The following is a 13,032-nucleotide window of genomic DNA, read 5'->3' on the forward strand; positions in this document are numbered from 1 at the left end:
TCTGTAAAGAAGGCTCGGTGGGGATTAATTAGGTCATTTGCCTGAAGTTGCCCATGAAACAGCAGTGTTAGGACATGACACCCTTTCTGATCTCTCATCTGTTCCTCCACGAGTACAAGTTGACAACGAGACCCTAGAGGCTGGGTTGGTGCTCACCTGGATCTGGCTAGACAGTGGTCTCTCTGATGGGGTAAACAGCGGGGTGGTCGTCAGGTGGTCGGCTGACTCCTCAGGGCCTCCTTGTCACTTGCAAACGGCCTGTTCTTCCTTAAATGTAGGTGGCAGTCCCAGCAGTGTGAAGAACCTGATGTGTAGGCCATCCCCATCCATGGAGGGGCTCTGTTTGCTTTTCTTCTCTGTGAACTTCTGTATTGTAGAACCAGAGTCTGGTGCAGTGGACTAAGCAGGAAAACAGAGCATGCTGAGGGATAGAAAGGGCCCGGGTGCATGCACAGGTGTGTACATGGAGGCAGGGTACTCTCTCCCCTGTGTCCCGGCACTGGAACAGAACCCTGCAGGAAGTGATCCTGTGGCATCTATATGTATGGAATGGGCATTCCAGTTAGGGAACTAAAAGGGGTAGAGGCCATGAGGCTGGCCTTGCCTGGCATCGTCACAGCACATGCTGAGTCCAAGGTGGCTGCAGTGAGGGAAGGATTCTGCAGAGAAGATCAGAGAGGAAGCTGGAGACCTGAATCACATAGGGGTAAGCTTCAGTAGCCAAGACATCTTCAAATTTGACACCTGGGGTTCTAACCTGTCGCTGTGCCATTGTGAGTTATGGTTTTACCACCTGGTAGTATAATTTTCCAGACCTATCTGTTTGTAAATATTCTGTTTGTCAGCTACTCTTGTGGACACGTATCACTGAAATATCCTGAATTTTTTATGCCTTGTCGTCTCTCTGTATCTTTTAATGATCCCCATGCGTCTCTAGTCAATAAATGACAGTCTCTGTGGTTTTCACATTTAGTGGGCAGGTGGAGGACCTGCCAGGCTTTGGCAAGGGCAGTGATTGATGTGGGTCAGGACCATTGAAGTGAGCCTTTGAAAGAAACCCACTGGACATCTTAACAGCTGTTAAAGGAGCATCATTTTTATCTAATGATCTGGAGATCTGAAAGAAAAAATATTAATATACCTAAAATTTGCATATGTTCAGTGATTTTATTTTAAAACCTGGAGATGTAAAGCTTTTCCCAATACCTATATCCAAGGAGATTACTAACTGGGGAATATAGTAATTAGTGGAAGCAGCACATTATTTTCTAGCAGTGTTATGCTGCTGACAATCCTGGCACATGTGGACATTGCCATATTTTCTGTTTCTTTTAGGAACACATCCCCATAAAGTATTTGTATTTACGTTTGGCCTTATGTCACTATTAACACCATGACTGTTTTTTTCTTTTTTAAAAAATTTTTTATAAAGATGGGGTCTTGCCATGTTGCCCAGATTGGTTTCAAACTCCTGAGCTCAAGCAGTCCTCCCTCCTCAGCCTCCTAAAATACTGGCATTACAGTTGTGAGCCCCTGTACCCAGCCACAGTTATTACTTCATTGCCAGGAAAATGAATTTCCTGGTTTTGTTGAAGTTAAACAGTGATTTTTCAAATTGTGGTTCCCCAAACCAAGAGTGTCAATATCAACGGGGAACTCGTTAAAAATGTACCACCCAGATATAATGAATCAGAAATCAGGGTGGGGCCCAAGAAATTGCAGTTGTTTAGTTTTTTTTGTTTTTGTGTTTTTGTTTTTGTTTTTGTTTTGTTTTGTTTTTGAGACGGAGTCTTGCTCTGTCCCCCAGGCTGGAGTGCAGTGATGTGATCTTACCTCACTGCAGCCTCCGCCTCCTGCGTTCAAGCAATTCTCCTGTGTCAGTCTCCTGAATATCTGGGATACAGGCATGCGCCACCACGCCAGCTAAATTTTGTATTTTTAGTAGAGATGGGGTTTCACCATGTTGTCCAGGCTGGTCTCGACCTCCTAACTGCAGGTGATCCACCCTCCTCAGCCTCTCAAAGTGCTGGGATTACAGGCGTGAGCCACCGTGCCTGGCCATTTGTTTAGTTTTTATTTTTAATTGTGGTTAAAAAACACATAAAAGGAAATTTACCATCTTAACCATTTTTAAGTGTGCAATTCAGTAGTGTTAACAATACTCACATTGTTGTGTGATAGATCTTCAGTACTTGTCATATTGCAAAATTAAAACTCTGTATCCCTTAAGCAACAACTGTCATTTCTCCCTGTGCCCAGGCCCAGAAACCTTCATTCTACTGTCTATGAATTTGACTACTGTATATATCTCATAAGTGGTATCACACAGTATTTGTTCTTTTACATCTGGCTTGTTTCACTTATCTCATTTCCCCAAGGTTTACCCATATTGTCACATATGGCAGGATTTTCTCCCTTTGTAAGACTGAGTAATAATCCATTGTATGTATATGTACCACATTTTCTTCATCCACTGATGAACATTGAGGTTGCATCTACCTCTTGGCTGTTGTGAATACTGCTGCAATTAACATGAGTGTGCAAATATGTCTTTGAAATCCTGCTTTCAGTTCTTTTGGATATATACTCAGAAGTGGGATGGCTGATCACATGGCCATTCTATTGTTATTTTTTGCTGTTATTTTTGTTTTTGAGACTGAGCCTCACTCTGTCGCCAGGCTGGAGTGCAGTGGTGCAATCTCAGCTCGCTGCAACCTCCACCTCCCAGGTTCAAGCGATTCTCCTGCCTCAGCCTCCCAAGTAGCTGAGATTGCAGGCGTGCACCACTATGTGTAGCTAATTTTTGTATTTTTAGTAGAGATGGGGTTTCACCATGTTAGCCAGATGGTCTCGATCTCCTGACCTCGTGATCTGCCCACCTTGGCCTCCCAAAGTGCTGGAATTACAGGCATGAGCCACCGCACCTGTCCTCTACTGAATTTTTTAATTAAATTTTTTTTTTTAATTTTCAGATCAGGGCCTTGCTGTGTTGCCCAGGCTAGAGGGCAGCAGGCTGTTCACAGGCATGATCATAGTGCACTACAGCCTCAAACTCCTGGCCCCAAGCAATCCTCCCACCTCAGCTTCCTGAGTAGCTGGGGTTACAGCCACGTGCCTGGGGCAGTAGTTCTATTTTTAATCTTTGAGGAACCATCTTACTGTTTCCCAGTAAGCTACACTATTTTACATTCCCACCAATGAGAATGTGCATTGTTAATGTATTCCCAGGTGATACTGGTGCACATTCAAGTTTGAGAACCACTGGATTAAAATGATACTGAAAATTGAGAATACTGCCCATTTCCGTAAATGTTTAGATGACATACATGTGACAGTCTTGTTGGGGGGCCTTGTCCAACAGGTGAGCCGTCTCCTGATTTTGGGAGGGGCCAACGTGAACTACAGGACAGAAGTGTTAAATAATGCCCCAATCCTGTGCGTCCAGTCTCACCTTGGCCACGAGGAAGTTGTCACTCTGCTCCTGGAATTTGGTGCCTGCCTGGACGGAACATCGGAGAACGGCATGACTGCCCTCTGTTACGCAGCAGCTGCCGGCCACATGAAGCTGGTGTGTCTGCTGACCAAGAAGGGAGCGAGGGTAAGCGGCAGCCTGCTCTTTTGGGGCTCGGGCAGGGAAATGGCTTCATCTCATTGCTAGAATTGTTATCTGCTGGACCAGACTCTCTTGTCTCTGAAACTATAGCATACACAGAAAGGGTCGGGCTCCCGGGATTGGTCACTTTGTAATGTGCCTGACTGGGGCAGCCTCAGAGAGGTGTGTTTGCTCATACATAGCAACTCTGCTTCATGTTGTCCAGGGGAAGGCAGAATTCCAGGGAGACTCTGGATCCTAGCCACATAAGGAGGGCCAGCCTTTAAAAAGCCTGCAAGTATTGACCTAGAAAGCACCGAGATTGGTTTAAAATATTTTAAATGTTTGCTTTTTTCCCCTTTCTTCTTCTTATCCCATTTTGTGTCCTTTTAAAACAGTAAGATGAATTCCATGAACTCATGAAGAAGTCATGTGCCTGAGCTGCAGGAACTAGATTGCCTGGAATCTTCATCTGTTCACTTGCCAGCTCTAGGGTATTGGGCAAGTTATTGAGCCTATATACGACTCAGGCTTCTTATCTGTAAAATGGGCATAACAGCAGTCCCTACCACAGGGCTGTCGAGTAAGCATTCAGTCATATATGAAATAAGTATGTATTACTCTACAAGTTACTCTAGAGTCGTCAGCTTTCTTTTTTGTTTTGACAGAGTCTCACTGTCGCTCAGTCTGGAGTGCAGTGGCATGAGCTCAGCTCACTGCAACCTCCCCCTCCCAGGTTTAAGTGATTCTCCTGCTTCATCCTCCAAGTAGCTGGGACTACAGGCACACACCACCATGCCTGGTTAATTTTTGTATTTTTAGTACAGATGGGGTTCACCATGTTGGCCAGGCTGGTCTCAAACTCCTGACCTCACATGATCTGCCTGCCTTGGCTTCCCAAACTGTTGAGATTATAGATGTGAGCCACCACGTCTGGCCAGGAGCTGTCAGCTTTAATAGGGTGAATGAGAATGATACCGGGCTCACAGTAAATGTTAGATTTACTGGAAGCAATTTTTTGGGAAATGTGTCTTTTGAATAACAATAGAGATAAACTGCTAATTATCTTTTATCTTTTAATTAGGATATTTAAAGTTCAAAAAAAATAGGCTTATAACAGCTATGGGAGCTTTATTTTTTTCTCTCCAATCCAACATTTGGGACATACATAAACTTCAGTTCATGGAGAAGGGAAATGTGTGGCTAAGCCTTTGGGGTGGGTACGTTACTGCTGCACATCACTGCACCTCCATTTACGGATCCCAGCTGTGCTTTACACTTTATTCTGAGGCCAGCAGGCCTCCCCCCATCACAGCTGAAAGCTCTGGAGTAGGAAGCTGAGTGCTATTTTGGGGGGCTCTGGCAAAGCCTCTGAATGAGGGTACAGGGCATCCCCAGATTTGGCAGGCATGCAAGGCTAGGCCCTGGGCTCCACTCCCAGGCCCAGTACTCTGGGGTTTAGACAGGGCATGAAGGGCTGCCACTGCTTTGGGGCCTTGAGGAGGTGTATGGCACTCACTCACTTTTTCTGCCTAGCTGGCCTGCCCTGACTTTGTGGCCACCCCCCCTTTACTTGCCAGCATGCCCAGGCCACCGACCTGCATAAGGCCTCCTTCCCAATCAGATGCCACTTGGACTCTTTTCCTGCCCTTCCACACTCAGCTGATTTTCCACATCCCTCTCTTTCTTTGGATCCCCTGGCTCAGTGATCAGAGAGCGGCTTTTCTCCCCCAAATTATAGCTTGTCACAGCAGACTTAGAATGCCCCACCCAAGCTACCAAAGTCAGGAAGTACAGGGCTTTGTCCGAGGGTTTAGTGTGTGTCTCCATACATACTCACAAGAGAGTTAGGAGTTTTGTGTAGTTTGCTGCAGGGACATGGGATTAAGGAGAGAGTTTTGTGACCGAGTCTTGCAAAGGGAACCTGAGGCCTGGAATGGTACATTCATTACTGTCTGGAAGTAATCCAGACTAAGGTTCTATGTTCTCCAGAAAGACAAGTCAGAATGTGAACCCCATGTATGCTTACAGGGAGTGGGGTTTACACACAGTTAGGCTTATAACAGCTATGGGAGCTTTATTTTTTTTCTCTCAAATCCAACATTTGGGACATACATAAACTTCAGTTCATGGAGAAGGGCAATGTGTGGCTAAGCCTTTGCGGTGGGTACGTTACTGCTGCACATCACTGCACCTCCATTTACAGATCCCAGCTGTGCTTTACACTTATAACAGCTTATGGTGTATCCGCATGCTCAAAGGGAAAGTAGTGCTCAGCCATAACCTTCCCCCACTCCTGCCCCCAGGTGGACCACTTGGATAAGAAGGGCCAGTGTGCGCTTGTCCACAGTGCCCTACGGGGCCATGGTGACATTCTCCAGTACCTGCTGACCTGTGAGTGGTCGCCAGGTCCTCCCCAGCCAGGCACCCTGAGGAAGAACCACGCCCTGCAGCAGGCACTGACCGCAGCCGCCAGCATGGGCCACAGCTCGGTGAGTGGGGCAGGGGTTTCCCCACTGGGAAACTAGAAGCTGTAGCTCAGCAAGTCAGTTGACACACCGAAGGACTGAAAGAATGAGGATTCCAAGAACTAGCAGTTGGCATTGACCACCTGCAGTAGAAGGTCTTCTACGGGCATCGCATTCTTCCCATGAGTGACAGTGCACACTCCTGTGCACATGTGATGGGGACAGGCAGGCTTGTTCTTCTGTGGGAAGCCTTTTGATGACATTAACTCTCAGCTCTTGCTCATGTCTCTCCCCCTTCCCTGCTCTGCCCTCTAGACCTGCTGTTTTACATTTTTTCCCCTTTGATTCATTCTTCTGTCCTTGTGTTCATTTTAAAATAATCACATAGAATCCTGATTCTAAAATCGTTCCTGAGTATTTGAAGGATTTTTAAAAATAGAACTTTAATGCTTTGATAGCACGCAAGAATGCTTGTCATTTACAGCTCCTCCACTGAATGAAAACTCCATGCGGTAGTTAAATAGAGCATTTATTTCTGACAGATGTTGGTATTCCTCAGTTTGAAGATTTAATTGTCAACCTCCTGACCTGTGTGTCTTGGCTTTCTTTATCTGTGAATTTAATAACGTTTTGCTCGCGCCCTCCTGTGTATTTCTCACTCTGAATTATCTTCAGGCAATTAGAGGTGCCAGTATTTGGTAAGATTCTTTTTCCAAAATGACTTTAGTAAATTTGAGTGCGAAGCTGGCTGGCTGACTTTGGCATTCAAAACTCATGGGCAGACACACACACAAGCATAAAATAGTGGCTGGCTAATTTCTGGCATTTAAAACATTAAACACACACACACACACACACATATATATACACACACAGAGAGAGACTGTTAAACACACATATGAAAATATAGATGTTTTCCTTTTTTTAAGTGTGAAAAGTCGTCATTGGAAGGACCATGAATGCCTAGGAATGACCTTTGTCTTAACCCGTGCAAACCCCCTTGTTTTAAAGCTTGTTGGGAGGAAATGCTGAGCGAAAACCACCTCAGCACAGCCAGTAGGGTGAAAAAAGCAGGATTTGTTCACCACAAGACTTGGATGGTTTGTTAGTTTCCTAATGCTGTTATTACAAATGGATGTAAACTTAGTGGCTTAAAGTAGCACACACTTACTCTTAGAATTCTGGAGGTCAGAAGTCTAAAATCACACTATTGGGAGGCCAGCCTTCCTTCTGAAGTCTCTAGGGGAGAACCTGTCTCCTTGCTTTTTCTCACTTCTTGAAGCCACCTGTATTTTTTAGCTCGTGTACCCTTCCTCCATCTCCAGAGTGCCTTACTTTCATCTTAGCCTCTGTCATCTCATTTCCTCTGTCCTCTGACCTGGACTCCTCCTGTCCCTCTTAAGAGGATGGTTGTGATTTATTAGATCAGATGTGTATCAGATATAGACCTTGATGATTTGAGATAATCGCCCCGTTTCAAGGTTCATAATCACATCTGCAATTCCTTCTTGCCCTGTAAGGTCACATTCGCAGGCTTTGGGGATTGGGATATAGACATCTTTGGGGGCCATTATTCAGCCTACCACAAAGGGTGTGGGCTAGGAGACTGGAAGGTGGCTTTGTCATGTTCTCCCATTGCTTGCTGCTGTTGCTCAGGGTGAACTCTGGCTCAGGTCCAGGGCACAGATGCTTCATCTCCCTGCAAGCCAGGATTCCTGCCTCCATACCTGTGACCTGACCCACCCTTTGACAGGAAGAGTCTCATAAGGGAAAAAGAATACTGCTACCAGTAGAAAATGTATTTGAACCATACTTTGTAAAAATTTTGAAAAAGGTATATTGCCTTGTTTTCCTTCCTTGTGAAAAATTGATTCACTATCTTGTGATTTATGCAGAAACTGCACTTGGTGTGATCTGCCGTGTCCTTTGTTGATGAGGCTGGCATATTTGGGTCATGTTGGAATTCATTAGAATTCTGAGTACCTAGTAATCCTGAACCATGTTGCTGAAATTCAGAGATTTTTTTTAATTATTCTTCAACTGAAAGTGTGAATAGCATATGAATTATGCTTCAAAACAGTTTTCATTATATTTTTCTCTCCTTGTGTAGCGTGAGATAATGGTTAAAAAACAACACACTCTCTCCTTTGATACATGGGCTATATCATAAGCACCTCTTGCTATGAGAACTCATTAAATCACCTTGGCACTTCTGACAGGTGGTCCAGTGCTTGCTGGGGATGGAGAAGGAACATGAAGTAGAAGTCAATGGCACCGACACATTGTGGGGAGAAACAGGTAATTATAATGCCACTGCTTGTAGTCTGGGGCAGCTTGCTTGATGTTTTAGCCCTATTTTGGCCTAATTGTCTTAAGAATGACTATGATGTATGTAGTCCTATTTTTATTTTATCACAGGCATTTGAAGTTTAGAGCTCCTTGAACTTTCTAAATGAGTAGCAAAACTTTGCTGGAAGCATAAGATTTTATTTTTTAAAGCAGTCCTGTTAGCTGATTATTTTGAATTAGACCAGCAGTTACTGTGCATCAGATGAATGTCAGGTGGAAGTACCTAAGTAAGGTGTTTTCTGGCTTGCCGAATCTCACACATCTCACCAATGTGATCTTCCTGTGACCTGCGCACAGTGAGCTAGGCATGAACTTTTATCCCCATTGTCACACGAATCAAAGGCGGCTCAGCACAGAAGGCAGGAGTAGCCTGCCCTGCCCTATATAGAATGAGGGTAAAACTCAGCCTCATGGGGTTTACTCACGTTACCATACAAATGCAGGCTATCAAGTCATTTCCATTGGTCTTTACAGTGAGAAGCCTGGGCACATCCTGGTGAAGATCTGAGTTTGTTACTTGTGAGACTAAATCAGTAATGCTGCTTTCCAGTCTTCCGCTTGACTGGACTAGTGTTAGGAATCTGAGACTTTAAATTACAAGTTGTTTTTAAATAGATGTCATCAAGAGTATTTAAAATGAATTTCCAGGTTATGTTTCTGTTGTGTACCTGGTATATAGTGACTTCCATTTCTCTTGCACAGATTTGTTTCCAAATGCTCCTAAATTGTTTCCTAACAAGCCAAATGGTGGTGTGGAGAGCTTATTAGATAGCTCACTCTAGGAGAAAGCCACAGAGCCTCACCTCCTGGCAGGAGTGCAGGCCTGTCCTTCAGAGCCTCAGAGCTGTTTGTTCCATCCCCATTGTGGGCCCAAAGAAGGAGCTGGGTGTGCTCCCAGGTGCAGAGAAAGTACAGAATTCCAGCGGAGTTGGATTATGTCTACGGGTAAAAGTATGTGGATTGAAATATTGCCTAATTCTTTATGGAGTCCTCCCCCTTCCCTTTTAAATAGTATAGGCTGCTCTATCATTTGGTGAAAGAAAAGTTTCCATCACATTCCAAATGATGTGGTGGGCAGGAGTGTTGCTGAGTGGATAAGAGCATGACTACTGACAGCCAGAAGGTCCAAATCTCTGTTCTTTCATTGCCTAGTGATAAGAGCCTCTTGGGGTACTTGGGCTTAGACATTCTGATTCACTAGGGGGAAAGCCCAGCATGTGATTTTCTTAACAAGCATCCCAAGTCATTTCAGGTGACTCCTAGCGCCCCGCAGAGCTGTCTAGAAAGCCTGACATAGAGTGACACACAGTGAGAGGTACCCGTGAAGACGATGGACATCAGGTCTAGCAGCCATGACATCACACATTTAGCTTAAGTGAGAATTTCTAACCTTTAATATTCAAGATGACTTTTTTATTTGGAAGAAAATTCCAGAAAAGGGCTGATTTTTGAAGGCTTTGTGTGAGCTCTGTTCTCTCAATGACCAGTCCTGAATTGCATTATCCTCCTGCCTTGAGAATCTGCCCATCAGTTGATGGCTAAAGAGACACATGAGAAACAACAGACTTCCCACCAGTCTTTATCTAGATCAGAATTCTTGGCAGTTTGGCTGGATTCTCTACTTCAGGATCTTCCCAGACTCCTAATTGGGTATTGGCTGGGGCTGTGTTCTTCTCGGAGACTCCACCGGGAAAAGACCGACTTCCAAGCTCTCAGCTGCTGGCAGAATTCATCTCTTTGTAGTTGCCCCTGGGTCTTAATGAGAAGGTAAACAGTAACTTGGCCCCTCTTTTCCAAAGCCTCATGCATAACCTTCAAACCACTTTGCAACCTGGGAAGCAGTTCACACTCTTCCTCACCAGACATCAGGGTGAATTTCATGAGGCAAGAGTTTACTTGAGACGCTTGTTAAAATGTAAACCAAAAAGAAGCAAGCTAAGTGCTATTTTTCAGGCTAAAAGAGCCACAGTGGCTCTCTGTGGACTGCATCTCAACCAAATCCACCTTACCTTCTCTGTGCATTTTTCTGTCTGGTACCTTTCTCTTGTGCTCCTTCAAAGACAACCACTATCGTCTACTGCCCCAAGCCCTCCTACTTTCCAGGCCTGCATTTGTCAGAGGAATACCTTGAAATCTTGCAGGGGGTTTCAGCTGAGAGAACATCTGCAAATATGGGTCTTTACACAAATGTATACTACATGCTCCGGAATGTGACATCCGTGTTTGGGATTTGGCCACTTGGGGTCTGTTACCAACCCTAAATGTAGGAATGAAGGCAGATGAGGCATCGTACAGAGAACTGAAGGCCTTGGTAAGGATCCTGCGAGTGAATCGGTGAGCTCGCAGTCCTGGTTCTCACCAAGGCTCAACTTCAAGCCATGGGCCCTGGGATTCCCCAGCCTGTGTGACTGCACTGCTGTGTGTATTGTTGCTTGTTGCTGTGGGGACCCACAGAAGGGAAAGGAGTGGTTTTGCATCCTGTTCTCATTTGGTCCTCATTCCTGGGTGTAGTCAATGGTGTTTTGGGTCCAAAACACTCTAGGATGAACCTTATCTGTCCCTAGCCACAGCATAAGGATAGAATCCCAAGAGTAATACCTATCTGGGATGTGGGAAGGTGGCAGAAAAACTGGAAGCTTTGTGTGGATAGCAGTTCATTATTTCTTTTGAAACCTTAAGTATGTTTACAGAAGTCTGCCCAGCATAGATTTAGCTGTGAACAGCTTGGCTTTAAAATGCTAGCTGATAAGGTGACAAGGCAGAGCTTCCTCTTCTGTTTTGACTCATCTGCTGGCCTTTGGTTTTCCTGCAGGGACACCCCTGTTAGGAGGACAGCTACCTGCCCATCTCTTCTCTGCCATTGCCAGAGCCAGTGGCACTGGAGCTAAATTCATGCACAAATTCCTCCTCCAGTTTTCTGCCAGGAGAGCCTTGCAATTCAGTGAATCTGTTCCACATGGCGGAAATGTGGTTGTCATACCTGTTGCTGATTGGAAGCGGTGGGTTCTTGGTGAGGAAGAATGACAGCCACCAGTCAGGGAACAGCAGCCCCATGGAGGTCCCCCTCACTCAGGCCTTCAGTGTGGTGGCACTGGGCACAGCAGCAGCCCTCCACCCTCAGAGCCCTGCACATCTGACTGCTGGTGACCCTGAGTCAACAAATGTCATCACAGAAGTAGGTGGCTTCTGTGTTAGGTTGAAGGAGACAAGAAAATGTACAATAGAATTTTAAGACATTCATAAAAAACGGGAACAGTATTTAGTTTGGGGGTTTACTGCAGTAAACCCACAGCCTTTAGAAAACTTGCAGACTGTCTCTACTGGTTTTGGAGAACAGAGGGCTTAACTTGTGTAAGTTTCTGGTTTCACCAGCATCTGGGATCATTTGCTTTTTGTCTGTCCAATGTTTAGGGACAAGCCATTCAGAACTCAGTGCTGTAGTTCAGTAGCTCTTAAGCTCTCCCTCTCCCCATGCATCCTCCGCAGCCTCAAACAAAAGGCTGTAGCGGAGAATAAGTATTATGATCCATTCATCAGAAGAAAGTTCAGAGCAGATGATGAATGCCTGCACCCAACAGCACCACCCTGAGGATGCCAAGGCCCTTGGCTCGGTGATACTCAGACTCGCTGATATTCAGACTCGGTCAGTGTCTGTTCCGTAGTTTCTCGGCAGCCTGAAACATGGTGAGAACCCACCAGATGCCTGTGGCATCTGTTTCAGGCATTCCACAGCTGTGACAACTCCATGCTGCCTCCCAAAAAGTTCTGGCTACACTGAGTTACTATCTCCATGTCAGTGTTTGCTGTGAATCAGCCCAAGCTGAAGTGACCAGAGATGCTTAGCTGGTGACCTCATGCTGCTGTGGATTGGCAGAAGGACTGTGTTTGCAAGTTCCAGGTCACTCTCAAGTGTGTGAGCCTGCTTGTGGGCTTCGGGTTAGAACCTTGCTCTGAATTGAAGAGAACAGAGGCCCTTCTGCTCCAGCACTTGCCATGTAGGCAGATGGGCCTGTGGTATCAGAGCCTTACCCCTCTCCCCTCCCTTGGATCACTCTGCAGTTCCCTTCATAGGACTTACCATCAGTACATCGTATTTGATGGACTTTTTGTTTTGTTTTTTGAGACAGAGTCTCGCTCTGTTGCCAGGCTAGAGTGCTCTGGTGCGATCTCGGCTCACTGCAACCTCCAACTCCCTGGTTCATGGGATTCTCCTGCCTCAGCCTCCCGAGTAGCTGGGATTACAGGCATGCACCACCACACTGAGCTAATTTTTGTATTTTTAGTAGAGAGAGTTTTCACCTTATTGGCCAGACTGGTCTTGATCTCCTTACCTCATGATCCACCCAACTTGGCCTCCCAAAGTGCTGGGATTATAGGTGTGAGCCACCGCATCTGGCCTTAATAGGCTTATTTGATAGGAGGCTGCTTTTCCCAAATTGTGGGCTTTTTTGGGTTTGTTTTTTGAGACAGGGTCGCACTCTGTCACCCATGTTGGAGTGCAGTGGCGCAATCACAGTTCACTGCAGCATCTGCTTCCCCAGGCTCAGGTGCTCCTCCCACCTTGGGCTCCTGAGTAGCTAGGACTACAGGCATGAGCCACCACACCTGGCTAATTTTTGTATT

At 45.6% G+C, this 13,032-nt stretch overlaps 2 protein-coding genes across 26 annotated transcripts in view; one reads left to right on the plus strand and one right to left on the minus strand.

The window, feature by feature from the left end:
• Positions 1-13,032, plus strand: part of TANC1 (tetratricopeptide repeat, ankyrin repeat and coiled-coil containing 1) — a 265,725-nt gene that overhangs the window by 223,426 nt on the left and 29,267 nt on the right. For all 24 annotated transcript variants that reach the window (XM_001093218.4, XM_028830727.2, XM_077957059.1 and 21 more), the window contains 3 exons: positions 3,362-3,598; positions 5,899-6,084; positions 8,280-8,358. In XM_001093218.4, the coding sequence (XP_001093218.3) occupies positions 3,362-3,598; positions 5,899-6,084; positions 8,280-8,358 (502 nt within the window). The remainder of the gene's footprint in view (positions 1-3,361; positions 3,599-5,898; positions 6,085-8,279; positions 8,359-13,032) is intronic.
• The window catches only part of WDSUB1 (WD repeat, sterile alpha motif and U-box domain containing 1), an 85,945-nt gene continuing 82,693 nt past the window's right edge, over positions 9,781-13,032 (minus strand). For both annotated transcript variants that reach the window (XR_013401778.1, XR_013401776.1), the window contains 2 exons: positions 11,390-11,595; positions 9,781-10,164 (listed from right to left, as the gene is read on the minus strand). The gene's annotated coding sequence lies outside the window, so the exon portion shown is untranslated. The remainder of the gene's footprint in view (positions 10,165-11,389; positions 11,596-13,032) is intronic.

Source organism: Macaca mulatta, chromosome 12 (genome assembly GCF_049350105.2).
Source record: "Macaca mulatta isolate MMU2019108-1 chromosome 12, T2T-MMU8v2.0, whole genome shotgun sequence".
NCBI classification, from domain to species: Eukaryota; Metazoa; Chordata; class Mammalia; order Primates; family Cercopithecidae; genus Macaca; species Macaca mulatta.